This window comes from Triplophysa rosa, linkage group LG22, assembly GCF_024868665.1.
Source record: "Triplophysa rosa linkage group LG22, Trosa_1v2, whole genome shotgun sequence".
In the NCBI taxonomy this organism is placed as follows: domain Eukaryota; kingdom Metazoa; phylum Chordata; class Actinopteri; order Cypriniformes; family Nemacheilidae; genus Triplophysa; species Triplophysa rosa.
This window is the reverse complement of record NC_079911.1, coordinates 4,813,601-4,841,162: the sequence shown is the minus strand read 5'-3', so window position 1 is coordinate 4,841,162 and position 27,562 is coordinate 4,813,601. Positions and strand designations below refer to the sequence as shown.

The window sequence follows — 27,562 nt, the reverse complement described above, 5'->3', positions numbered from 1 at the left end:
AGAAGAGCCATCAACCCCCTTTCACTCCCCTTTCTCCTGGTTTCTTGATACGATCATCAAAAGACCAGAGTCAAAACCTCTCACTGAGAGTGTTGATAACCTTTTGTTTCTCTGTTGCATATTTTACGACTCCTAAGCTTCAAAGCAGAGGGGAGAAGTCTCTCGGTCTAATCTGAAACTTCGCTAACCAGAGAAACTTCTCTGACAAATAGGAACTTGTGATTCAATTGTCCTTTTCTATAAATATATTTAAATATCTAGGTTATATGTTGTCGCTTTTGCCATTTTTATGTATAAAAATACATAAATAATCAATAATCTGTAATTGTTAAATAGGCAAGTTAATTCAGGCTTTGTTTGTATTCGTACCGCCGAATGAATCATGTCTTGATGCACTTCAAACCTTAGCATATTTGATAAATGTTTGTCTTTACAATTCCTCCTTGTTTATATACATTGTGTGACCATAGAACACTTTCTTTTCATTATGTTATAATTGGAATGATATCTCATAAAGATGCAAATTAGCTGTTGAGTGGACAAAGAACCTCTTCCCTGCTCAACTCTGATTGGTCGATTCAAACTCAGGTGGGCATGCCCTCTCATGAGGTTAAATATCGAGCCTGCTCTGAAAACCCTCTCTTGTCTCTTCCTCTCTTCTCTTCTGCTCTAAAACTTGTTTTGTGGCGTCTCTTCGGAGACTGCCCTCTCACCCTGGTCCTTAAAATGGTCCTTAAACCAGGTACTGGTAGCTTTGGCACTGTGTGCAGGTGCCAAGTCCTGTTGGAAAATGAAATCTGCATCTCTATAAAGTTGGTCAGCAGCAGGAAGCATGAAGTGCTCTAAAACTTCCTGGTATATGGCTGGTATATGGCTGCGTTGACCTTGGACCTCAGAAAACACAGTGGACCAACACCAGCAGATGACATGGCACCCCAAACCATCACTGATTGTGGAAACTTTACACTGGACCTCAAGCAATGTGGATTCTGTGCCTCTCCTCTCTTCCTCCAGACTCTGGGACCCTGATTTCCAAAGGAAATGCAAAATTACTTTCATCAGAGAACATAACTTTGGACCACTCAGCAGCAGTCCAGTCCTTTTTGTCTTTAGCCCAGGTGAGACGCTTCTGATGCTTCCTGCTGCTGACCAACTTTATGGAGATGCAGATTTCATTTTCCAACAGGACTTGGCACCTGCACACAGTGCCAAAGCTACCAGTACCTGGTTTAAGGACCATGGTATCCCTGTTCTTAATTGGCCAGCAAACTCGCCTGACCTTAACCCCATAGAAAATCTATGGGGTATTGTGAAGAGGAAGATGCGATATGCCAGACCCAACAATGCAGAAGAGCTGAAGGCCACTATCAGAGCAACCTGGGCTCTCATAACACCTGAGCAGTGCCACAGACTGATCGACTCCATGCCACGCCGCATTGCTGCAGTAATTCAGGCAAAAGAAGCCCCAACTAAGTATTGAGTGCTGTACATGCTCATACTTTTCATGTTCATACTTTTCAGTTGGCCAAGATTTCTAAAAATCCTTTCTTTGTATTGGTCTTAAGTAATATTCTAATTTTCTGAGATACTGAATTTGGGATTTTCAATAGTTGTCAGTTATAATCATCAAATTAAAAGAAATAAACATTTGACATATATCAGTCTGTGTGTAATGAATGAATATAATATACAAGTTTCACTTTTTGAATGGAATTAGTGAAATAAATCAACTTTTTGATGACAATTATATATCATAATCGATAATTATATGACCAGCACCTGTATATTCATTTGTGATGGGTTTTCTGTATTCACGCTCACAAACTTGGTCACTTTTAATGTGTGTCGATTTACGCTACCTTTGCTCTAAATCCTGTTTGGTAAAGTCACGTTACTTATGGCCATGAGATAATGTAAAGTATATAATATCATTGAGGCATTTGCTGGACGAATGCATAGAATTATTGTTATGCTTTGTATTACTAATCAGAGACCGTAAAATATGTATATTCGATCACGATTATTATACATATTTTTCTTTGAGCTAAACTAATTCCTTGACTGAAATTTATGTTTTAAATAACTCATTTCACGGATATGATCTTGAAAGATCTGGTGGAGAACCATATTTGGTGAGCTTTGCTCATCAATATAATAACGTTAGCTAAAACTGCTACAACTGTCACATTAAGCTGAATCCATTACACAGAGATTCTGCTTGTGTCTGAAAGTTTAGATCCCCCAGTCCACAGATAATATTGTCGATCAAAGATATACAAGTTTTCATATTGATTTATGACTTGTTACTGATGTATGTGAAGTTTATTTAGTTATTAATTTTGAGTTGACACAAATTAGATATAAGATTAGAAATGCTACACTCTGACAAATACTGGGTTGTTTCAACCCATGGTTGGGTCAGACATATGGACAAACCCATCCGATGGGTGAAATTACCCTGCATTATTCTAGGGTTATTTTAACCAAATGGTTGTGTATGTCCATATTAGAAACAAGCATAGATTCAACATTTTTTAGAGAGTACAAACATTTCTGTGTTTTCTGCCTAACCAATCATGGAGTTTCTAACTATCAACACATAAATCACACACATCACCTTTAGGCAAACTGATAAAAAGGTGTCATGGTTCTGCTCTTTTTAGTCTTGGATTTCCTGGTCCTGAGGCAGAGCCATGACAAGGTCTTTGGTTATGTGTGGAGAGAAACATATTATTGTCCTTTTGACAATAATATGCGTTCTCTCCAGTGTCTTGTCATTGGCCCCGCCCCTCTCGTTTCCCGTATTACTTCCCGGCCGTGTTCCATTACCCTCACCTGCCCTGTGTCATTATCCCTCATTGTCCTGTTGTCCTGTTCTCTTGCGTTTTGTGTGTATGCGTATCGTGTCACACGGTAATTCATGCCAGTGTTGTTTGTACCTCATGTTGTGTTCCTGTTTCCTGGTCCCTTAGTTTATATACCTTGTCCTGTTTAAGACGTTGTGTCGTGTTCTGTTTAGTTTGTTTTTTTCCCCCCGTGGGAAGTCTTTGTTTTGTTGTATTTTGCCTTTGTTTAGTTTTTCCCCATCGTGGGTGTTTTATTTGTTATTAATTAAAATCTATTGTGTTAACCCCTTCACGCCTGCCTGCAATTGGGTTCTTTCCATGCCAGCCTTGACAGAATGCAAGAGCCACCAACGAACTCAGCAGGCAGCATGGGCACTAGACGGTCCCACCAGGCCTGCCTCCTCTGCGGCATTCGTCACGGGAACATGGACATCGAGGACTACCTGGATAGGTTCCTGGATGCCGCAGAGGAGGATGTCTTCGGGGAGGTGGCAGTGCTGTTTAACGCCGGTCTCAGGGACCCCCTGTCGCGGGCGGAGATGCGGTCGTTGAGACCGCTCGACTTCGATGTCGTGTGGCGGTATGTCATGAACCGACCGGAGTCCAGGGTCTCAACGCAACACAGCCATCCATCTCCGCTGGCTGCCATACAAGAGGGTCAGACCCTGCAGATCGGGGTTATGGGCATCGCCACACCGCTCTCCTCACCCCCTGCAACTTCTCCACCAGTCAACCTTGGTGGCAAGCGCGGGAGACGTGAGTCCAGGGGGTCCACCTCGGAGGAGTCCCAGCCAGTGCCAGCCGTGCCTTATACATCCTTCCTTCAGCCGACACCCAGGCGGGTGGCTCGGCGGAAGAAGAAGAGGCAGTGGCGGGCAGCGTGGACTCCAATCCAGCCGGTGCAGCAGCCGACGTTCCAGCTGGTGCAGCCGGCGTCCAGTCCCGTGTCCAGTCCCGTGATCCAGCTGGCGTCCAGGCCCGTGATCCAGCTGGCGTCCAGTCCCGTGATCCAGCCGGCATCCAGTCCGGTGATCCAGCCGGCGTCCAGTCCGGTGATCCAGCCGGTGTCCAGTCCGGTGATCCAGCCGGCGTCCAGTCCGGTGCAGCCGGCGCCCAACCTTGCCCTGCCAACTTCCAAGTCGGCGGTCCCCCCCACGACTTCCTCCCCTAAGTTCCCCAGGACTCCGCGCCCTCGAGCGCAGCCGGGGACTAAGACTGTTCCTCCTTCTCCCTACCCCCATGGACTGCCCCCTGTGAGCCCTTGTTTAGTCCCACCCCCCCTCCCATGTTTGTTATTTTTATTGTCCCACCCTAGTCCCATTGTTGTTTTGTCTTGTCTGCCCCTGATTTTGTTCTCCATGTTTTGTCTGTTCTTGTCTCTGTCTCAGTCTACCTTGTCTCGTCAGTCTACCCCTTGGTGAGCACCTGGTGGTGCTCATTAAAGGGGGGGCTTCTGTCATGGCTCTGCCTCTATTAGTCATGTTTTTCTTGGTCCTGTGGCAGAGCCATGACAAAGCCTTTGGTTATTTGTGGAGAGAAACATATTGTTGTCCTATTGACAATAATATGCGATCTCTCCAGTGTCTTGTCATTGGCCCCGCCCCTCTCGTTTCATGTATTGCTTTCCTTCCATGTCTAATGTTTCCCACCTGCCCTAGCTCGTTATCCCTCGTTTGTCTTTCCTATATATACCCTCGTGTTTCTTTGTCCTGTGCTCGTGTATTATGTTGTACTGTGTATGTACGTTTGTCGTGCTTACCCGTGTTTCATGGCAGCCTTACGGTCCGTGTGCTCCCTGTTTGCTGTGTTCCTGTTTCCCCTGTCTTAGTAAGTGTTTAGTTTAGTCTATGTCAAGTGTTGTCTAGTTTAGTGTTTAGTTAGTTTACGTCCCTTTTTACTCATATTATTTATCCTGTCTTGTTTACACCCCCGCATGGGTTTTTGTTTTGTGTTTTTTTTTTTTGTTGAATAAAATACCCCTGTTAACCCCTTACCTGCCATTGCCTGCACTTGGGTTCTTTCCTGCCACCACCATGACAAAAAGGTGCACATTTGCAGTATAAAAATGTCTTTGTTAAAATGAGCAATTTCACTGCAGTCGTGGGACTGTTGTTGCCCTGTGCCGTACACCTTGGTTTGTGCCTGTTATTCATATGTAGACACAGACTGTTTCTGACTCACAGGACAACATCATGACCAAAGGAGTGCAGGGGTGCTCATGGATGGCTGGGTTGGACATCACAGAACAGAGAATAGTTTTAGAAGAGAATGTAGATGCTATATGGAGCTCAATGTAAACAAACAGGCTGCGTTCCACTGCCTTGTTGAGCCTCCGAGATCAGACATCACTTCCTTAAACGGTTTAATCTCAAGTCGACAAGCATGAACAGACGTGTTTTACAGATAAAAGGAACAGCTCACTGTGCATTTCCAACATTTGTGCATTTCTGTTCCCATATCATTAAAACACACTTAACATGATCATGAATACAACAAACTGTGAGGCGTCCATGATTGTATTGTACACCTCATGTAAATATATTCAAGGAACAAATTCAATTTTTGGACACAGGCAGGCACGCACACACACACACACGCACACGCACACGCACACACACACACACACACACACACACACACACACACACACACACACACACACACATGTATGTTTTATTATCTCCATGGGGACAGTCCATAGGCGTAATGAGTTACTGTACAAACTGTATTTCCCTTTCTGTCGGTCTCTCGACGTTGTGTCGAACCGACAGAATGGGGTTTGTCTTGAGAACCTATCATCTTCTGAGTATTTAGAAAAGGCCAATGAAAATTTGCGTGAATGAAATTTGCATGCCGGGCTCCTCACCGAGTCCGGGTAGGGGACTGGCGTGCTCATTCATTCACCTTTTGTTCTTCAGAGCCTACGCATCTGATGAGCAGCTCCAGGTCTTCGCTGATCTTCCAGATCTTCGCTAGATCTTCCAGTTCTTCGCTGGTATCCTGCTGGAATCTACGACGTGGTGCAGCGGACGGTCCCTTCCTGCAGCGACTTTCCCCTGGTCGTCTCGGCAGTTCCAGAAGTGCCTGAGCACTTTTTTTCTAAAAGAGTAAATTTCTCCAGCGTGGCATGTCCCGCTGTTCTCTTGGGTGCGACGCGCTCATTGAGGAAGGGGATGGACACGATGTCTGTCTCACGTGTTTGGGTCTCCAGCACGCTGAGGCAGCCTTGTGGATACATCTTGCCCGCACTGCGGGAAGATGCCTATCCAGACGTTGCGGTCACGGGTGGCTGTATTCTTTATGGGTAAAGCCACCACCTCGTCTGTTACCCGATCCGTGACGGCAGTGACTACGGCCCTGCCGCCCGCTTTCAGTTACACCGGGGGTGATATGGGGATCACCGTGAACGTTAGACCGCCAGCCCAGGCTCACGGACCGTTCACGCCCCGTCTCGCTGTCTGACCATCCTTAAAGAGACGGTCCATACCCCGTCTTGTTCCTCCGCCACGTACTCGGGAGTGCGTGACGAAGATGAGATGTCGATCACAGCATCGGAGGGCGACCTCTTGGCATCCGACCCCGACGATTCCTCGGAGCTCCCTCCCCCAGGGGGGACGAGCCCAGGAAGAAGGCGGACGTTGAGATGTCAACCATGCTCTTCCGGGCCGCCGCGAGCATTGGGCTGCAGTGCACAGCACCGCCTTTACCCCAGCGCTCGCGGTTGGATACGTGGTACCTGGGGTCTAGCGCGGCTCCAAGCCGCGCCCAGCGCCGGTCCCGTATTTCCCGGAGGTACATGAGGAGCTGAGTAAGACTTGGAATCGCGCCCCTCACGGCTCGTTCCAGTCAGAAAGGCTCAGTCGCCCTATACTTCCCTCGATGGTGGGGCGGCCAGGGGCTATGTCGAGATCCCCCAGGTGGAGCGTGCTGTCGCGGTGCACCTATGCCCGCAGACAGCGGCCACCTGGAGGCTCGGCCTAGACTCCCGTCCAAGGCGTGTAGTTTTCGGCATCACTGGTGTCGAAGGCTTACATGGCTGCGGGTCAGGCGCCTCCTCCCTCCACGCCATGGCCATCCTGCAGGTCCACCAGGCCAAGGCGTTGAAGGAGCTCCACGAGGGTAAGACCGACCCAACGGTTATGCAGGAACTCCGTACCCCACTGATCTCGCTCTACGGGCGACTAAGGTGACGGCACAGGCCTTGGGTCGGGCGATGTCCACCATGGTGGTCCAAGAGAGGCACCTCTGGCTCAACCTTGCGCAGATGCGGGACGCTGAGAAGGTTCGCTTTCTCGACGCCCCCATCTCGCAGGGAGGGCTGTTTGGTGACACCGTTGAGGATTTCTCTCAGCAGTTCTCAACGGGAAGAAGCAGACGGAGGCTATCAAGCACATCTTGCCCCGCCGTGACTCGGCCGTCAGTCAGGCCTCCGAGATCCCGAGCGGCGTCTGCTTCCCGGCAGCCCCGGACCTCTTCGACTCCGGATCCGGCTCCAGTGCCCCCTTCTCAGGCTGCCTCCCGGAGAAGGACGTCGAAGAGGAAACCGCCTCCCCGTCAGCAGCCAGTCGGGAAGCAGAAGCGGCCCTGACGGAGAGACCCCAGGGAGATTGAGACTACCATCGGGCCCGATTCCAGCCACCACATCGCTGGATCGGATAGGGACGGTTCCTGCCCCGTCCTACCATCAGCTGGTCCCCCCGGGGGGCCAGCGCCCACTTCCTCATGAAAAGAGTCTTCCTCTCTCTCTGGGTTTCACAGCCGTTCCCACCCTCTGGTCGACGGTGGAACGGCAACTCGACGTTGCGTCATGGCGAAGCGCAATGTCGAGTATAAGACCGGCCTTCAGCACTCTCAGACAGACAGTGCGTCGAGCCGAGACAATCGCCAGGCAGGAACAACAGCAGAGCCGTCTCCTCCCCGGGGGTACCTCCCGCAGATCGTATGCAGCCATCGAACACTCCGGGGCGATACAGATTTAGTCCCCCTTACGTTTCGGCTGGCCACTCCAGATGTCATGAGGCGATGCTACTTGCGCTGAAGAGGTTCCAACCCTTCGTGCAGGGCAGACACGTGCTGGTCCGGGTCGGACAGCACAGCTGCCGTGGCGTATATCAACCACCAGGGTGGTTTCGTATCACGGCAGCTAACACGACTCGCCCGACGCCTCCTCCTGTGGAGTCAGCAGGTGATCAGCTCCCTGCGAGCCATACACATCCCGGGCGACCTGAACCAGACAGCAGACGGCTCTCTCGTCAGTGGTCACCTCGCGGAGAGTGGCGACTCCACCCTCACGCGGTTCAGCTCATATGGGAGCAGTTCGGCGGACACATGGTGGCGTTACCCCAGGTCTTGCGACACCGCGCCTCGTATCACGTACACTCGCGAGATAAATCCAGCGCCTGACCAGCACAGCCCCTCGGGACTCCGAGGGATACCACTTCAGCTCATGTAGGCGNTTGGTTCTCAGAGCTGGTGAGCCTGACAACAACTCCCCCCTGGCCGATTCCCTTGAGGAAGGACCTCCTTTCTCAGGGGAAGGGCACGTTTTGGCATCCCAGGCCAGACCTCTGGAACCTCCATGTCTGGCCCCTGGACGGGACGAGGAGATCCTGAGCGACCTACCCCCGGCGGTGGTAGAGACCCTCAACAGGCTAGGGCCCCGGCCACTAGGAGACTGTATGCCTTCAAGTGGCGCATCTTCTCGTCTTGGTGCTCTTCTCACGGAGAAGACCCGCAGAGATGCTCGATCAGGTACGTACTGTCCTTTCTCCAGGAGAGACTTGAGAAGAACCTCTCCCCTTCCACACTGAAAGTGTATGTTGCCGCTATAGCCGCACATCACGATCCAGTTGCTGGTAAGTCTCTAGGGCAGCACGACCTGGTCACCAGGTTCCTGAGGGGCGCGAGACGGTTGAATCCGCCTCGCCCGCGCCCCGTACCCTCTTGGGACCTCGAAGTGGTCCTGGAGGGCCTCCAGAGGCCCCCCTTCGAGCCCCTAGGAGAGGCCGATCTTTCTCGCCTGTCGATAAAGACGGCCCTCCTGGTAGCGCTCGCCTCCTTCAAGAGGGTAGGGATACAAATTCTCAGTCCCGGGTCCTATGATGCCTGGCTCCAGTTATCCTGAACCGGCCCGTAGTGCCAAGTCACCACCTCCGGACAGGGAAGCCGCTCCCACGGGGAGAAGACCAACTTCTGTTGTCATGGCGCGCTATTGACCGCACGCAGGCAGAAGCTCGAGCACTCGTCTTGGATGAGGAACTGTCTCCAACGAGACCACTGATCTACATATCCTGGAACCGCGAAACCGCCCCTAATAAGCGCACTCCACTCCTGTGCACTGCCAGGCGTCCGAGACATTGCGAGGGGGCACCCAATACCAGGTTCTCAACTCCGCGTGAACCGTCAGCCCGCGCCCAGGCACAGTAGACCGGACGTTGGGTACGCCTGCGGATACTCCCCTTCGGGAGCGTGCGATCCAGCCCACTCTTTCCCCCGGGAAACGAACTACGGCATCAGTCCACCATCCACTGGCACTAAGCGAGCCCTTACCAAGCGACCGAAGAAACAGTGTACCTGAGGGCTCAGCCAGCGAGGACCACTGCACTCCCCTTACAGAGCCGCGAAGCCTGCCAACGAAGCTCCAGTGCAGTTATCGTCCAGCACTAGACGTTCTGCAACCTGGAAGCCCGGATCGCTAGCTTGCGGCTCTCCGTAGTCAGCTCGCTGCAGGGATACGAACGCCACCTTGCCCTCCGCTGGAGGCTCCGTTCCCTGTGGACATGATCGCCTATTTTCCCTCATAGAATGCCAACTAAGCACCTTAGGGCCCAGCTCTCGACGTGGCAAGCCAACAGTGAGTATCCCACAGCTCTACCGCTAGGCAACTGGACCACCCCTCCCCGTTCCGTCTGATGTATCCGTGGTACCACCTTCAACCTAGTGGCTCACCGTACCATCTCCGCACTTCTTCCCATGAGTTCTCCCCTGATGGTGAGACCATGTGGTGTCTCCACTAATTCCTCCCTACGGTAGGTAGTGGCCTCTGCAGCGTTTTTCCCCCAGGGGGGAATAATGCTTACCCAGTGGCCCGTACGGTGCCGGGCGGTCTTCTCGCCATTTAGAGAATAGGCCTCCGCCCGTGACGGCCGGCGTTAGGGGGCTTCCCAACTTTTTGTGGAAAGCTCTGGGTCCCCTTCCTCTCCACTGGAAGGTCATAATTTCTGCGCTAGCGTGTTCGTCTGACTCGCCCAGGCCAGTCAACGTCGCTCCGCAGAGATTGTGACGCGGCTCAGTGCTGTGGCGTTTTCCATAGGAACCCCATTCTGTCGGTTCGACACAACGTCGAGAGACCGACAGAAAGGGAACGTCTTGGTTACGGATGTAACCTCGGTTCCCTGATGGAGGGAACGAGACGTTGTGTCCCTCATGCCACAACACTGGCCGCCCACCCCAGCGGTCGGGGGAGGATGCTTAGGCTCCTCAGACCAAAGGTGAATGAATGAGCACGCCGGCTTCCCTCTTATACCCGGACATCCGGGGAGGAGCCCGGCATGCAAATTTCATTCGCCAATTTTCATTGGCCTTTTCTAAATACTGAAGATGAAGAAGATGATAGGTTCTCAAGACAAACCCCATTCTGTCGGTTCGACACAACGTCTCGTTCCCTCCATCAGGGAACCGAGGTTACATCCGTAACCAAGACGTTTTCCTGTTGTAAAATACATTTGACCAAAATCTAATTTATAAAAGATGTAATGCTATTGTGTGCAGGTAAATGCTAGCCCTCTCCAGTCCCAAATGTCTCAAGACACATAAAAATTAACATTTTAGACCTAATATTTCTTGCGTAAAGAAAACACTGTACTTGTTCAAACAACAAGATCTTTATTTAATGACAATATTACCCTTGCAAGACGTTCAGCTGCCGTGGAAAGAACTGCAGTTCAGTCAAGAGGGTGGTGGAGCCATGAGGTTTTACTGACAGTTTGAGCGTATCCAACACGATTTAGTCAGCTCCTTTTAACCTCCTATTAATCATTGGATAAATATTTATAAAACAGGCAGACAGACGTAAAGGGTGACCAATAGCACTGATTTAATGGAAAAAAAACACCACCATAAAAGGGCACTTCGGAGTATAAGGGCAAAAAGGGCATGTGCTCTGCACAGGTTGAGCCCTATCTGTGCACGGGCCTGGACGCATCTAATAACAGCAAAAATAATTCACAATATCAAACAGCAGTAATTTTAAGACATCTTAAAAATCCCATGTTGGAATTCTGCTGGGTCACTTTACTCTATTTCAGCCTAAACTTTTCTCCAGTACTTACTTTATTTTAAGGACTCCACATAAAGATTTTTTTCCTGTAAATGTTAACAATATTGTATGAACGGACGATTGCGCGCCTCTGGCTGACGTCAAGACGATTGGTTTTTCAACCGAGTCAAACCTGTCTGTTATTAGGTGCGTTTGACTTATTCCGGTGCAGCTCATACAGGCCGATCGGCGTCAAAAGCAATCATCATGATTTAACCGCTTTTGGCCACTAGGGGGCCCCACAAGTGAGTTTGGTATTTCTTCAGCGATAATTTTGTTTTAACTGGAGTTTAATTGTTTTGTCATCCACTCTCATGTCTCTTGGAATCAGACTTGTATTTGTCTAACATGTCTTTAAAGATAGAAAACCTTTTATTAGTTTGCAAATCTCCCCTTTGATTTGATATTGAATTTGAAAACAACTCAAATGTAGTTCCTTACATAAAGCACAGAGGAACTAAGCTAATGATAGAAGCATTAATATACACAGAAAAACAATGACATAAAAATATGGTACAATGTACCAGTACCATTGTATAGCTGAATGTGTTTTTATAGCCTGATACATTCAAGCTTTTATAATCTTATCAAATGATTGATCATATTTTAACAATTTAAAGAATAGTTAAAATAATACCTTTGTTTTATCATGCTAATTTTCAATGGCCCATTTACACAGAACACCTTTTTGGCCAAAACCCACCCCCCCAACACCCCCCTCCCCCCACTCAGGGGTCTTCTGATAGGCCCATTGTTCTGGAACTGACATTGGTCATGGTCCCACCGTCTTGTTTATGAAATTCTAGTCGTGTGGCGGGATCGGGACAGAGCCCTTAGGTTTTATGTGAGAAAACCATGAGTTGTTTGTTTTTACCTCTCATGTGTTTTCTCGTGTCTTGTCATTGGCCCCGCCCCTCTCGTCTCATGTATTGCCTTCCTCCCGTGTCTAATGTTTCCCACCTGCCCTGTGTAATTATCCCTCATTTGTCTCTCCCTATATATACCCTCCTGTTTCTTTGTCTTGTTGCTCGTGGATTGTACTACGTCTGTTCTGTGTACTGTGTTCGGTTCATGTGTGCTTTGTACGTGCTATGCTTACCCAGTCTCGTGTTTTGCTCCTGATCCTGTTCCCTGTCTTGTGTTTGTATTTGTTATTATATTATTCTTATTATTTTTTTACCTTGTTTTGTCTTGCCCCCTCATGGGAAGTTTTTGTTTGTTGTATTAACCTCAGTTTAGTTTTCTCCCCATCGTGGGTGTTTTTGTTTCTGTTAAAAATAAAATCTTGTTTGTTAACCCCATCATTGCCTGCCTGCAATTGGGTTCTTTCACGCCAGTCGTTACAGACATTGATGAGTGTACTACATGTTTAAAGCTCAAATTACTTTAGTCACAATTCACAATGGGTGGCCTTAACTACCATGTACTTGACAATTTGATACATTTTACATATATGCATTCATCTCGATTGCAATTCAATTAAAAGTACTTGCACTTAATTAACATCTGTAGATACAATATTAGCATAATCTAACCCCCCCTCCAAAAAACTGTGACACTTAACTTGACACAGCATCTTAAAAACGTAGTGGTTATGTGTATGATGCTGCAAAAGATGCAGAATCAAGTACATTGGTCAAACACATCCATGTAGTGCGTGTCTAGAAATAACAATGAAAAAGTTTGCAATGGAATGAAAAATATGTTCTGTGTGAACAGCTCCTAATACTACTGTAACTTTTTTGCTTGTGTAACAGTACCTGTATCCAGTTGAACCCCAGTCATTAAATTGAGCTGCTTTTTATTAGCTGGAAATATTTATGAAATAACATCAGGTTTGAATTGGCAGCAGTGATTTCACACTGTTATTGCCATTACAATGTAAAAAATGATTTTTTTGAGTTTGTAAATAAAGCTAGCATTACTCGAGTATGTTTTACAAGCAAGTTGTATTTTGTCTTTCTACTTTAAAATGTCGCGTTTAATTCAATGTGTTACTTGAGGTTCCTTTGTAATTATTTGTGCTCTAATACATAAGTAAATTTAAATGAAAATGCCAAGTAATATTTACTTGGTGTTTTGCCATTAAATTAAGCGATGTATAAAACTGATGAACGCAAGTAAATTATACTCCACACAGCCATATAATAGCTGCGCGTGCCCACTTCGGACATTACAACTGGCGCGAAGAGCCTGAGGAAAGCTTGCGCATCGAAACATTTTTTTCAGTGCCTGAGGGGATTAAACTATGGTAAGTCATTAAATGTTTTCTTTTTAATTCATGTAGTGACGTTTGCAGCATAGTGCAGCGTTAATAAACTTTATTTTCGATGGTTTGTTTGAGTTCGAGTTCTTGTAATTGAGTCTCGGTATTGCTAACATTTCTGGACAACGTTTGCAAACGCGGTTGTTTTTTATTATGCACATGGATAATAGAATTAACGTGATGCTAAGTTAAGCTATTAATATGTTGACAGTGTTCAGTTTGCTAAACGTAGTGTCAAGTCTCGTATGTCTAACATTACGTAACTTAGACAAATAACTTAACCATGTAATGCATATTCATAAAGTTAAATCAAGTTTATGCTCCGTATATAACCAATATGATATTGATAAACTTGCAGTAGCCTACTGTGTTAACTTACCCTTAGCTAACTCTGCCTTAGCTAGCTCTGAACTGGCGTTGTTGTTACAGATAGAATGGTGGATCTTGAACTAATTTGTTCTAACGTTTAAAAATTGGTATAACGTTAGCCTATGTTCAATGCATTAAGGTCAATAAGTTCATTTAAATTATTAATGACAAATAATCTAATTGTGGCATTAACATCCATGTTCATCTGTTCCACAGGTATTGGACTCACCATTCTCACCAATAAAACATTTTTAACTAATGCCAGAGGAAATGTGAAGGTGGTTTAATGGATCTGAATTGATTTATTTGATTACCTTTTTTATTTGTTTCTCTGTTATTTAAATAAGCTGTTAAATATTTGAATTCAAACACTGAATAAAAGTATTTTTGTGAAATACCTGTCAGCGTTTTTGGTCTTCAGATACATTTTACTTAACACATATTAATACCTCATATGATTTCAAGTAATATTTACAAAAAACAAACAAGTAAAGACTACTGAGGAAAAGATAACTAGGACTCTTGTTAAGAAATATTAAGTATCAGGTGGACCTGTTTGCCTCCCCGGACTCCACCCATTGTCCGCTTTGGTACTCCCTATCCGACGGTCCCCTCGGTACGGATGCCCTTGCGCCCAGCTGGCCGCGGGACAAGAGGAAGTACGCCTTCCCCCCAGTGAGCCTCATTGCACAGACCCTGTGCAAGGTCAGGGAAGAGGAGCATCAAGTGCTACTAGTTGCGCCCTATTGGCCCAACCGGACTTGGTTCTCAGAGCTGGTGAGCCTGACAACAACTCCCCCCTGGCCGATTCCCTTGAGGAAGGACCTCCTTTCTCAGGGGAAGGGCACGTTTTGGCATCCCAGGCCAGACCTCTGGAGCCTCCATGTCTGGCCCCTGGACGGGACGAGGAGATCCTGAGCGACCTACCCCCGGCGGTGGTAGAGACCCTCACACAGGCTAGGGCTCCGGCCACTAGGAGACTGTATGCCTTTAAGTGGCGCATCTTCTCGTCTTGGTGCTCTTCTCACGGAGAAGACCCGCAGAGATGCTCGATCAGGTACGTACTGTCCTTTCTACAGGAGAGACTTGAGAAGAACCTCTCCCCTTCCACACTGAAAGTGTATGTTGCCGCTATAGCCGCACATCACGAACCAGTTGCTGGTAAGTCTCTAGGGCAGCACGACCTGGTAACCAGGTTCCTGAGGGGCGCGAGACGGTTGAATCCGCCTCGCCCGCGCCCCGAACCCTCTTGGGACCTCGAAGTGGTCCTGGAGGGCCTCCAGAGGCCCCCCATCGAGCCCCTGGGAGAGGCCGATCTTTCTCGCCTGTCGATAAAGACGGCCCTCCTGGTAGCGCTCGCCTCCTTCAAGAGGGTAGGGGACCTACAAGCATTCTCTGTGTCCTCGGGTTGCCTAGAATTCGGGCCTGGAGACTCTCACGTTATCCTGAGACCACGGCCCGGCTACGTGACCAAGGTTCCCACCACTCCCTTCCGGGACCAGGTGGGGAACTTGCAGGCGCAAGGGGGAGGAAGACCCAACCCCTTCCGTGTTGTGTCCAGTACGCGCACTGCGCCTCTACTTGGACCGCACGCAGAGCTTCAGAAGCTCTGAGAAGCTCTTTGTCTGTTTTGGAGGTCAGCAGAAGAGGAGAGCTGTCTCCAAACAGAGACTGGCGCACTGGATCGTGGATGCCATATCCTTGGCATACCGGACGCAAGATCGCCCCTGCCCCTTAGGAGTTAAGGCGCACTCCACTCGGGGTGTCGCCTCCTCGTGGGCACTGGCTCAGGGCGCCTCTCTGGCAGACATCTGCAGAGCTGCGGGTTGGGCTACGCCCAATACCTTCGCGAGGTTCTACAACCTCCGCGTTGAACCGGTGTCAGCCCGCGTCCTGCAGGGCAACAGGTAGGACCGGCAGCCGTTGGGCGTACGCCTGCGGAAGCCCTTCCCCCTTCGGGGGGAGCAGTGGCGATCCAGCCTCACTTCTTTCCCCTCGGGTAAAGAATAGGCATTCCATCCATCACTAAGCACCCTTCCAGGGGACAGGCTGGGCAGAGCAGCCCTGCCCCCTTAGGCCGGGGAACAGTTGAGTTATTCCACATAGCTCTAACCGGACCTAGTGCTCCAGACGTGGTAACCCCCCCTCCGTGGGCTGTTCCGTCTGATGTATCCTCATGAATGGTTCCCACCTTGGCAACCCATGACCTCCCCAGGTGGACTCCCACCTTGCGGTTAACTCCTGCAGTCCGCACATTCTCCCATGAGTTCTCCCCTGATGGTGAGACCATGTGGTGTCTCCACTAATTCCTCCCTACGGTAGGTAGTGGCCTCTGCAGCGTTTTTCCCCCAGGGGGGAATAATGCTTACCCAGTGGCCCGTACGGTGCCGGGCGGCTTCTCGCCATTTAGAGAATCAGGCCTCCGCCCGTGACGGCCGGCGTTAGGGGGTTCCCAACTTTTTGTGGAAAGCTCTGGGTCCCCCTTCCTCTCCACTGGAAGGTCATAATTTGCGCTAGCGTGTTCGTCTGACTCGCCCAGGCCAGTCAACGTCGCTCCGCAGAGATTGTGACGCGGCTCAGTGCTGTGGCGTTTTCCATAGGAACCCCATTCTGTCGGTTCGACACAACGTCGAGAGACCGACAGAAAGGGAACGTCTTGGTTACGGATGTAACCTCGGTTCCCTGATGGAGGGAACGAGACGTTGTGTCCCTCATGCCACAACACTGGCCGCCCACCCCAGCGGTCGGGGGAGGATGCTTAGGCTCCTCAGACCAAAGGTGAATGAATGAGCACGCCGGCTTCCCTCTTATACCCGGACATCCGGGGAGGAGCCCGGCATGCAAATTTCATTCGCCAATTTTCATTGGCCTTTTCTAAATACTGAAGATGAAGAAGATGATAGGTTCTCAAGACAAACCCCATTCTGTCGGTTCGACACAACGTCTCGTTCCCTCCATCAGGGAACCGAGGTTACATCCGTAACCAAGACGTTTTCCTGTTGTAAAATACATTTGACCAAAATCTAATTTATAAAAGATGTAATGCTATTGTGTGCAGGTAAATGCTAGCCCTCTCCAGTCCCAAATGTCTCAAGACACATAAAAATTAACATTTTAGACCTAATATTTCTTGCGTAAAGAAAACACTGTACTTGTTCAAACAACAAGATCTTTATTTAATGACAATATTACCCTTGCAAGACGTTCAGCTGCCGTGGAAAGAACTGCAGTTCAGTCAAGAGGGTGGTGGAGCCATGAGGTTTTACTGACAGTTTGAGCGTATCCAACACGATTTAGTCAGCTCCTTTTAACCTCCTATTAATCATTGGATAAATATTTATAAAACAGGCAGACAGACGTAAAGGGTGACCAATAGCACTGATTTAATGGAAAAAAAACACCACCATAAAAGGGCACTTCGGAGTATAAGGGCAAAAAGGGCATGTGCTCTGCACAGGTTGAGCCCTATCTGTGCACGGGCCTGGACGCATCTAATAACAGCAAAAATAATTCACAATATCAAACAGCAGTAATTTTAAGACATCTTAAAAATCCCATGTTGGAATTCTGCTGGGTCACTTTACTCTATTTCAGCCTAAACTTTTCTCCAGTACTTACTTTATTTTAAGGACTCCACATAAAGATTTTTTTCCTGTAAATGTTAACAATATTGTATGAACGGACGATTGCGCGCCTCTGGCTGACGTCAAGACGATTGGTTTTTCAACCGAGTCAAACCTGTCTGTTATTAGGTGCGTTTGACTTATTCCGGTGCAGCTCATACAGGCCGATCGGCGTCAAAAGCAATCATCATGATTTAACCGCTTTTGGCCACTAGGGGGCCCCACAAGTGAGTTTGGTATTTCTTCAGCGATAATTTTGTTTTAACTGGAGTTTAATTGTTTTGTCATCCACTCTCATGTCTCTTGGAATCAGACTTGTATTTGTCTAACATGTCTTTAAAGATAGAAAACCTTTTATTAGTTTGCAAATCTCCCCTTTGATTTGATATTGAATTTGAAAACAACTCAAATGTAGTTCCTTACATAAAGCACAGAGGAACTAAGCTAATGATAGAAGCATTAATATACACAGAAAAACAATGACATAAAAATATGGTACAATGTACCAGTACCATTGTATAGCTGAATGTGTTTTTATAGCCTGATACATTCAAGCTTTTATAATCTTATCAAATGATTGATCATATTTTAACAATTTAAAGAATAGTTAAAATAATACCTTTGTTTTATCATGCTAATTTTCAATGGCCCATTTACACAGAACACCTTTTTGGCCAAAACCCACCCCCCCAACACCCCCCTCCCCCCACTCAGGGGTCTTCTGATAGGCCCATTGTTCTGGAACTGACATTGGTCATGGTCCCACCGTCTTGTTTATGAAATTCTAGTCGTGTGGCGGGATCGGGACAGAGCCCTTAGGTTTTATGTGAGAAAACCATGAGTTGTTTGTTTTACCTCTCATGTGTTTTCTCGCGTCTTGTCATTGGCCCCGCCCCTCTCGTCTCATGTATTGCCTTCCTCCCGTGTCTAATGTTTCCCACCTGCCCTGTGTAATTATCCCTCATTTGTCTCTCCCTATATATACCCTCCTGTTTCTTTGTCTTGTTGCTCGTGGATTGTACTACGTCTGTTCTGTGTACTGTGTTCGGTTCATGTGTGCTTTGTACGTGCTATGCTTACCCAGTCTCGTGTTTTGCTCCTGATCCTGTTCCCTGTCTTGTGTTTGTATTTGTTATTATATTATTCTTATTATTTTTTTACCTTGTTTTGTCTTGCCCCCTCATGGGAAGTTTTTGTTTGTTGTATTAACCTCAGTTTAGTTTTCTCCCCATCGTGGGTGTTTTTGTTTCTGTTAAAAATAAAATCTTGTTTGTTAACCCCATCATTGCCTGCCTGCAATTGGGTTCTTTCACGCCAGTCGTTACAGACATTGATGAGTGTACTACATGTTTAAAGCTCAAATTACTTTAGTCACAATTCACAATGGGTGGCCTTAACTACCATGTACTTGACAATTTGATACATTTTACATATATGCATTCATCTCGATTGCAATTCAATTAAAAGTACTTGCACTTAATTAACATCTGTAGATACAATATTAGCATAATCTAACCCCCCCTCCAAAAAACTGTGACACTTAACTTGACACAGCATCTTAAAAACGTAGTGGTTATGTGTATGATGCTGCAAAAGATGCAGAATCAAGTACATTGGTCAAACACATCCATGTAGTGCGTGTCTAGAAATAACAATGAAAAAGTTTGCAATGGAATGAAAAATATGTTCTGTGTGAACAGCTCCTAATACTACTGTAACTTTTTTGCTTGTGTAACAGTACCTGTATCCAGTTGAACCCCAGTCATTAAATTGAGCTGCTTTTTATTAGCTGGAAATATTTATGAAATAACATCAGGTTTGAATTGGCAGCAGTGATTTCACACTGTTATTGCCATTACAATGTAAAAAATGATTTTTTTGAGTTTGTAAATAAAGCTAGCATTACTCGAGTATGTTTTACAAGCAAGTTGTATTTTGTCTTTCTACTTTAAAATGTCGCGTTTAATTCAATGTGTTACTTGAGGTTCCTTTGTAATTATTTGTGCTCTAATACATAAGTAAATTTAAATGAAAATGCCAAGTAATATTTACTTGGTGTTTTGCCATTAAATTAAGCGATGTATAAAACTGATGAACGCAAGTAAATTATACTCCACACAGCCATATAATAGCTGCGCGTGCCCACTTCGGACATTACAACTGGCGCGAAGAGCCTGAGGAAAGCTTGCGCATCGAAACATTTTTTTCAGTGCCTGAGGGGATTAAACTATGGTAAGTCATTAAATGTTTTCTTTTTAATTCATGTAGTAACGTTTGCAGCATAGTGCAGCGTTAATAAACTTTATTTTCGATGGTTTGTTTGAGTTCGAGTTCTTGTAATTGAGTCTCGGTATTGCTAACATTTCTGGACAACGTTTGCAAACGCGGTTGTTTTTTATTATGCACATGGATAATAGAATTAACGTGATGCTAAGTTAAGCTATTAATATGTTGACAGTGTTCAGTTTGCTAAACGTAGTGTCAAGTCTCGTATGTCTAACATTACGTAACTTAGACAAATAACTTAACCATGTAATGCATATTCATAAAGTTAAATCAAGTTTATGCTCCGTATATAACCAATATGATATTGATAAACTTGCAGTAGCCTACTGTGTTAACTTACCCTTAGCTAACTCTGCCTTAGCTAGCTCTGAACTGGCGTTGTTGTTACAGATAGAATGGTGGATCTTGAACTAATTTGTTCTAACGTTTAAAAATTGGTATAACGTTAGCCTATGTTCAATGCATTAAGGTCAATAAGTTCATTTAAATTATTAATGACAAATAATCTAATTGTGGCATTAACATCCATGTTCATCTGTTCCACAGGTATTGGACTCACCATTCTCACCAATAAAACATTTTTAACTTATGCCAGAGGAAATGTGAAGGTGGTTTAATGGATCTGAATTGATTTATTTGATTACCTTTTTTATTTGTTTCTCTGTTATTTAAATAAGCTGTTAAATATTTGAATTCAAACACTGAATAAAAGTATTTTTGTGAAATACCTGTCAGCGTTTTTGGTCTTCAGATACATTTTACTTAACACATATTAATACCTCATATGATTTCAAGTAATATTTACAAAAAACAAACAAGTAAAGACTACTGAGGAAAAGATAACTAGGACTCTTGTTAAGAAATATTAAGTATATTTACAAGCATTACTTAAATAAAATTTACAAACAAAGGATGAGTAAAATTTACTTGACCCCGTACTTGGGAATTTCTAGTAAAAACTACTTATACATGGGTTTAGCATTTACTTGGACAGTTCTGATCAATTTAGTAACATTTCCTGAGTGGAAAACCTTGCCTAGCTTTTTTCAAGTAAACTTCACTCCAAATTTTTTTCAGTGTAGAAACATGTCCTCCCTCTGTGACCCTCTTTGAGGTCAGCTGTTTGTGGTGTGGTGAGAATGCAAACTATTTTCTTGGGGAAAGAAAAGGTTGTTTCACAACACTTGCAGTGCATGATTCATGGTTATAACAAGGGTCAAATGGTTAATGGTTATAACAAAGGGTCTTCTTGCAAGCCAGTCATTTCTTGCAAGCTTGGTCTATTGTGAAAACAAGTCATTGACATCCAGTGCTTCTCAACTGGCTCCACTTCAGATCGTTTTTAGTTTGAGTGTTAATCTAAATGTTTCATTCATTTTGATGGTTTGTATTTGGCAGCCAATAATTCACCACACACACAGTATAGTATATTCTTTATTGGAAAAAAGTATTTAGGATAGCTACGTTTTTTAGCAGTCTGTCCATGTTTGCATTGTTCTGTTGAATTTGTAACAAAACATAGTACGGTTTGATGCACAACTTTTGACATCATCAGCAAAAATAATGTGAATTATGGAAAAAGTTTATTTTGCTATTCTAACCAGTGTTGGGGTAAAGTAAGGGATTACTCTTATTTTTCTGTAATTTAATTACAGTTACTTTTGATGTAATTAAACTAGGCCTAAATACTTTGTGTAATTGTGTGTTTAATAGTAGAATTGACATCAATATTCAAAGTCTATCCTTAAAATCTGTGCTTTAATGTATAATTCTCACATTTGTAATACTTGGGTCAGTTAATAAGAGTACTTTATGTAGTTTAATATAATTTATTTTGTATTTGAATGAATTAAAAGAGCCCTTTCCTGCCTATCCTTGAATCACTTAACTAATCAAGGGTGATAGGACATAGAAAGTAATTAGTAATAAGTAACTAAATACTTATTGGAGAGAGTAATTTTTACAGTAATCTAATTACACTATTGAATATGTAATTAGTAACTAGTAATTAATTACTTTTTCAGAGTAATTTACCTAATACTGATTCTAACTATGCATGATTGGTTGTACTGTATGTGGCATTGTATTCACATTTAACATTGCTGTTTTGCTGCTGCCTTGCAATCCATGAATAGAACAGACCTACATCTATTTAGGTCATAACTACCAATAACTACCAAACCACTGTATGTCACTAAACCGAAACCATTTTTAAAGCACAACTATTTGGCATGAGCAAACGTGCATGTTAAAAGGTGTATTTGTTTCAATAATCAATCTTTGCTTATTTTAGCACCCAGAATCACAACATTGCTTGAGACAGTAGATGCACCTCTGGATCATAACGCAACGTTTATCTGTGAGGTTGATTCATACCCTCAAGCTGATATTACATGGACACGTAATAATTATCCAATTCGGTAGGAACATTCTTCATAAAACAATTTTTGTCTGGACAGTAAGGGGAAATCTGAAAACCCTCAGGAAACCCATGCTAACACTGGGAGAACATGAAAACTCTGTATAGAATTGCCTCATCATGGAAAAATTTTTTTTAAGAAAAAGAGCTGTGCTGTTTAATTAATGCCCAATAGGCAACAGCCTTCTATAAGATAACATTCCTATGCAATTGAAACCCTATTTTGTAAATCACAGACTTGGTCTGTTCTACATAGGAGGCAATTTCATGCTTTAGACAAATAAAACTCCTCATGTTTTATAAAGAAATTGCATATGTAATACTATTTCCTTACTGCAGGTATTATGATTCCCGATATGTTATACGAGAAAATGGCCAAATACTGATCATTCCCAATGTGAAGGATTCAGATAATGGAGAATACTGCTGCACTGCAAACAATGGGGTTGGAGAACCAGCCAAGAGCTGTGGAGCGTTACAACTGAAGATGAGTATGTTGTTATGTCTGATAAAGTATTACCAGATTTTGTTGTGGTGACAGTTTAAACATTATAAAGGAATAGGCAACTGAAACTGCGTTGTTTATATCTATACCATGCTTTATAGTAACCTCAGAAACCTGTTACCTTTTCAGAGCCTGAAATTAAAAGGCATCCGACAAATGTGACGTTGCTTCTGGAGTCAAAGGCTGTGTTGCCATGTGTAGCATTAGGATATCCCAAACCAGAAATCACCTGGATTAAAGATGAGGATTTGATAAAGGTAGGCCTTGTGTTACTATTTTAGATGCACATTTCTAAACGGTTCAAAACAAAATCTACTTTTGTTTGTTATCTAAAGTCTTGCTATATATTTGATGTATCTTCCAGGTTAATAGTCGCATTTCAGTGTTAGAATATGGTGCACTAAAAATTAATAACATCAAAAAAGAAGATGCTGGGCAGTATCGCTGTGTAGCCAGGAATAGTTTTGGGATTGCTTATTCCAGACCAGTTACCCTTGAAGTACAAGGTATGTCATTCATTCATTCTTCAGGTATACTTTGAGACTACGTTTGCACAACGAAAAACGGAAAAGTTTTTCCTTTGCGTTTTTGAAAAGTTTCATGTACACATGACAGAGTTGTCAAAACGATCTGCATTTACACGGATCCGGGAAAACGAATAAAAACGCTGTGCCAGGCCAGTGGATGGCGATGTTGGTCGTAAGAAACATGACGTGTCTGCGCAAGTCTGGGGAATGTAAATAGTTAAAGATTTGTTTATATTAGTACATTAGGACTGCATTAGAAATGCTGGAGCATTTTTCCTTTTTTTTGCAACTCAGAACGTTTCTTATACCATACTAAACAGAATGTAGGCCTACCACTAATGTAAACATCTACTGTGCTATTCACGTTTTTTGCTTTCTTATGTTTTTATTCACAATGGACTTGTATGCAATATATTCTTCCTATAGCTCCTGCCAAAATACTAAAAGTTCCCAAAGAGAAGAAAGTTCAGATTGGATCAGAAGTTGCATTAGAGTGTAATGCCACTGGCAACCCAATCCCATCAATCACCTGGCTTGAAAATGGCAATACGGTAAATTTTCTATTCACACTTGCTTTTTATTTCTCTCAATGTCTTTTAATTTCTCATGCTCATTATGTTTGCTTTGGCACTATGGAGCAAATAAATTGTCCTTTCATCTCATCTTACCGAGACAAAGAGCAGAGTACAGTACGTTCACGCTAATTGTCAGGCAGTGTGTCTCAAATACAAAGGCCTGCGTTCTGTAAATGCTTTGCGCCTTTAATAACAGGATTCCAGCAACAATCATTCCTCAAGGCGCTGTTCGGACAGAAGCAATAAAATGTAAGCCACATTGAGATCAAGTCAGGAATTCAAAACACTTCAGCACGGTTATCATCATTCCGGATCGTTTTGGGATGTGGATTTTGCTAGATCGCAACAAAGTGAATCGAAAACTGACCACCAGACTTGTGTGAAAACAAGCAGATAAATCTTAACCCGTTTGAACTCCAAATTCAAATTTCTCTGGCTTCTGTCAGGGGGTGATAAAAATTGTTATAAACAGGCTGTGCTGCCTTTGTTTTTATTTGGATAGCATTAATCATGTTTTTAATACAATTTTGTTTTAGCTACGTGTAGAGAAGTATTAGGTTGGCAGACCGGCTGTGGTTAAAGCTTGTGTTTTATTGCTTTGTTATGTAACACTGTGGGCAGTAAGTATCAAAGCAGACCACAAATTCTGAAGCTAGACAAATTTACCCATTTAACCCTTCTTTTACTGTAAATATGACCACATTTCTAATAAAATGTTACATTTCGGGTCAGTATATGAAGAGTTTGTTTCCAAAATGAGATAACTCCCTTTAAAAAAAAATCTAATATATATATATATATTTATTATGTTATCATGTTTTTATTGTGTTAGTTAGCTGTATTATTTGTTATTATGGCTTAAATCAAAACAAGTTTGATTGATATTAATTGGACCGCACAATAAAAAAAACATGATTTAAAAAAATAAAATAAAACGGAGTTATTTCATTTTGGAACCAAACTCTTCGTTGTTTTTCTAACTTTACACTTATTTATTAGGTAGCCGTTTGGTAACTGTAGCTTTTCCACATAGCCTATAGGTTTAGGCCGTTTTGAGTGAATGAACATCATTTTGTCTGTAGTAAGACAGCCTGAAATGTTGTCCCGTCCTACATGTAGCAAGATGTACTCTGAAATCGTTTTTACCTTGTTTTAATACAATATATAATCCATTTAAATTTCTCTTTTATGTTGTATTTGTTTCATTTAGATAACATTTTTGTCAGATATTAGAACAATAAAACTCTTTATGTGACAAAAGGTAATTGTTGGTAAAGTGATTGTGATAATGAGAAATGAATGAATAGAACAGTTTTTCTAATCATATTTCTAATTTCTAATAATTTCTAATAATCTCTGTACAATTCACATTAAGACACCTTGTAAAAGAGTTCAAAATTCCTGTGAGATCAATATGGAGCATGGGTAATTAAAAAAAAAAAAACACAGAAACAAGACAGCTACCTCAATTTTCTTTAATAGTTCTCATTTTAATGTCATTGATTTCCCAGAGCTATTTTTACATTATTTTGCAGTTATTAATTCATGAAAAACACTACAAAGCCCAATTATAATGGGTGCAATGGCATGTTAATCTAAAACGTTTCTCTGATTATTAGACCGTTTTAGCTGTCAAATGCTCTTCAGTATTATGATTGAGATATGAACTTTGACCTCTAACCACTGGAGCATCTTTGAAACACATGAGATATCATCAAACTGCTGATTAAAATGACCCCGTCTGAGTATCATTCTGGCAGGACTTCTAAAATCAGCTGCATGAGCACTTTGTCAAATATAGAGCCGTGATTAAACATTCCTACATGCTCTCATGATTTCCACATAAACTTTACCAATCACATTAGCAGAATAGCAAGAGTCTTAACACATCCAAAGCATAAACAGAGGGGTTTATTTTAATTGTAGCAACAACCAAATGACTTGCATGTGAGCATAAACATTTTCTTGATGATGGTTTTATTCTTTCACATAAACAATCAAGAACAACTTAATTGCAGTAATTGACAAATAGTACATGCACTGCAGTCTCTGTGCTATCAAAAGTAAAATTGTAATTTTTGGATGAGCATAGGTTAAAAAGTTGAAACATGCACACATGCACACGCACTGAATTCTATATTAATGGATTTACACTACATTGCTTGTGATAGTTACAGTATAATTTCTATATTCAATTCTACATTATACAGTACATTAAATTTTATGTATATTGAAAACTTGTGTCATATTGCAATTGCTGCCATTTTATAAAAGCAATAATGTGATGTTGTTTTAATTTTTCTAACGATATTAAGGATTTGTATGTTCTTTTTTAAACATTTTAGATTTCTGGAGCATCAGTGGAGGAGATTATTGTAGGGAATGTCATAGTGTCCATTCTGCGTGTAGTGGTACATAAACCCGCTCTCTACACTTGTCAAGCTACTAACCAGCACAGTGGAGGAATCAACACTGTTAAAGCCACAGCAAAAGTAACCGTTTCAGGTAAGACTTAGTGAGTTATCATCATAGACCACAGGCAAGTTTGAATAGTTTGTCCACATTATTTTTATCAGTCAGCATTTGCTTACAAAATTGTGCTTTGGTAGCCAAATTTTCTGCCAAAATACTGTACACTGCTGTAAACATTGTATGTGATTTGATGCTAATGTTAACATCAAATGACTGCACTTTTATTGTAACAACATGGTTACAATGGTATTATTGTAAATGTTATAACACTTTTGTTGGAGTTTGTTGGGTCAGTGAAACCCATATTGGAGTAAATGTCAATGAGAATTTAGAATGTTGGTGTCTGTTGGTGTTGGAGTTTGATTGTGTTTGTTGATGTCTGTTGGAAACATGTGAATTCGCCTTTAGTCCACCACACACACATATGACACACAACTTTATTTTTAACCCTATTATGCGAATGTGTGTTTACAGTTTACCACTTTTTATAATTATATGTCTGTTACATGTTTTTTTTATCAAATGTTATTGTGGGTAATTAGATCTATTTGAAACTTCATTGCTATAATTGTTTGTAATTCTTTGAAATAATTTGATTCTCCATAATAACTTTGATAACAATTACTTTGATGACATCACATGAAGAGAATATTTATACAAGCTAATACAAAATGGTGAAAACTTTAAAGAAATAGTAACTAGTCACAGGTCCTATGATTATGCTGTTGCTTTTATAAATGTTAATGCTAAATCTTACATAATAAATGTCTATGGCCACATCACTCAACCGATTATGCCAACATGTGGCATATTGTGTGGCTTCTGTTAATAAAATCCCATGAAACAGGTCTATGTAAACAAACACCCACTGTGACTTACTGTTTTAGCCATGTGCTTGTCTAGCTGCTTGGAGTAAATGTGATGTGACTCTGTTCGCTTCAGCAGCTGTGCCACTGTTTCTATTAGACTCCCTCGTATTTGGATAGCTGCTCTGTTGCCTCCTCAAAAACCCAGAAATGCATCGCTGGGAAAACATGCTCGAAATTTCTCTTTGCCTTGATCTAGTTACGTATGTATGAACATAATGATGTTAGGCAACATGGCACTAAATTAAAATCATATAGTCAGAATCAGATGTTCAGGTACTACTAAAGAGCCAATTACATGGCTCGGTGGTTGTGCTCTGTGGACCTTCAGTTATTTTGTCTTTGAGTATTACACCATGCTTTGTTTCTTCTCACAAACTACAATATTAAACCCAAATCAATATAATGTCCGGTTAATACACTAGTTATCAGTTGTTTTTTAACTACCCATAATTACAGAGACAATGTTGCAAACATTGACCTCAAGGCCA

General features: G+C 43.4%; 1 protein-coding gene across 1 annotated transcript; it reads left to right on the top strand.

The window, feature by feature from the left end:
• Positions 1-3,214: 3,214 nt before the first annotated feature.
• LOC130546407 (muscle, skeletal receptor tyrosine-protein kinase-like) lies at positions 3,215-26,249 on the top strand. Its single transcript, XM_057321673.1, has 8 exons — positions 3,215-3,602; positions 4,235-4,263; positions 5,030-5,139; positions 22,466-22,617; positions 22,761-22,888; positions 22,996-23,137; positions 23,585-23,709; positions 26,079-26,249. The coding sequence occupies exons 1-8, from the start codon at positions 3,215-3,217 to the stop codon at positions 26,247-26,249; spliced, it is 1,245 nt and encodes a 414-aa protein (XP_057177656.1).
• Positions 26,250-27,562: the final 1,313 nt, after the last annotated feature.

Coding starts and splice junctions, on each gene's coding strand:
- LOC130546407 (XM_057321673.1), top strand. CDS start 3,215: ATGGGCACTAGACGGTCCCACCAGGCCTGCCTCCTCTGCGGCATTCGT. Junction 22,618..22,760: donor AGCGTTACAACTGAAGATGA/GTATGTTGTTAT, acceptor TTACCTTTTCAG/AGCCTGAAATTAAAAGGCAT. Junction 22,889..22,995: donor AAGATGAGGATTTGATAAAG/GTAGGCCTTGTG, acceptor TGTATCTTCCAG/GTTAATAGTCGCATTTCAGT.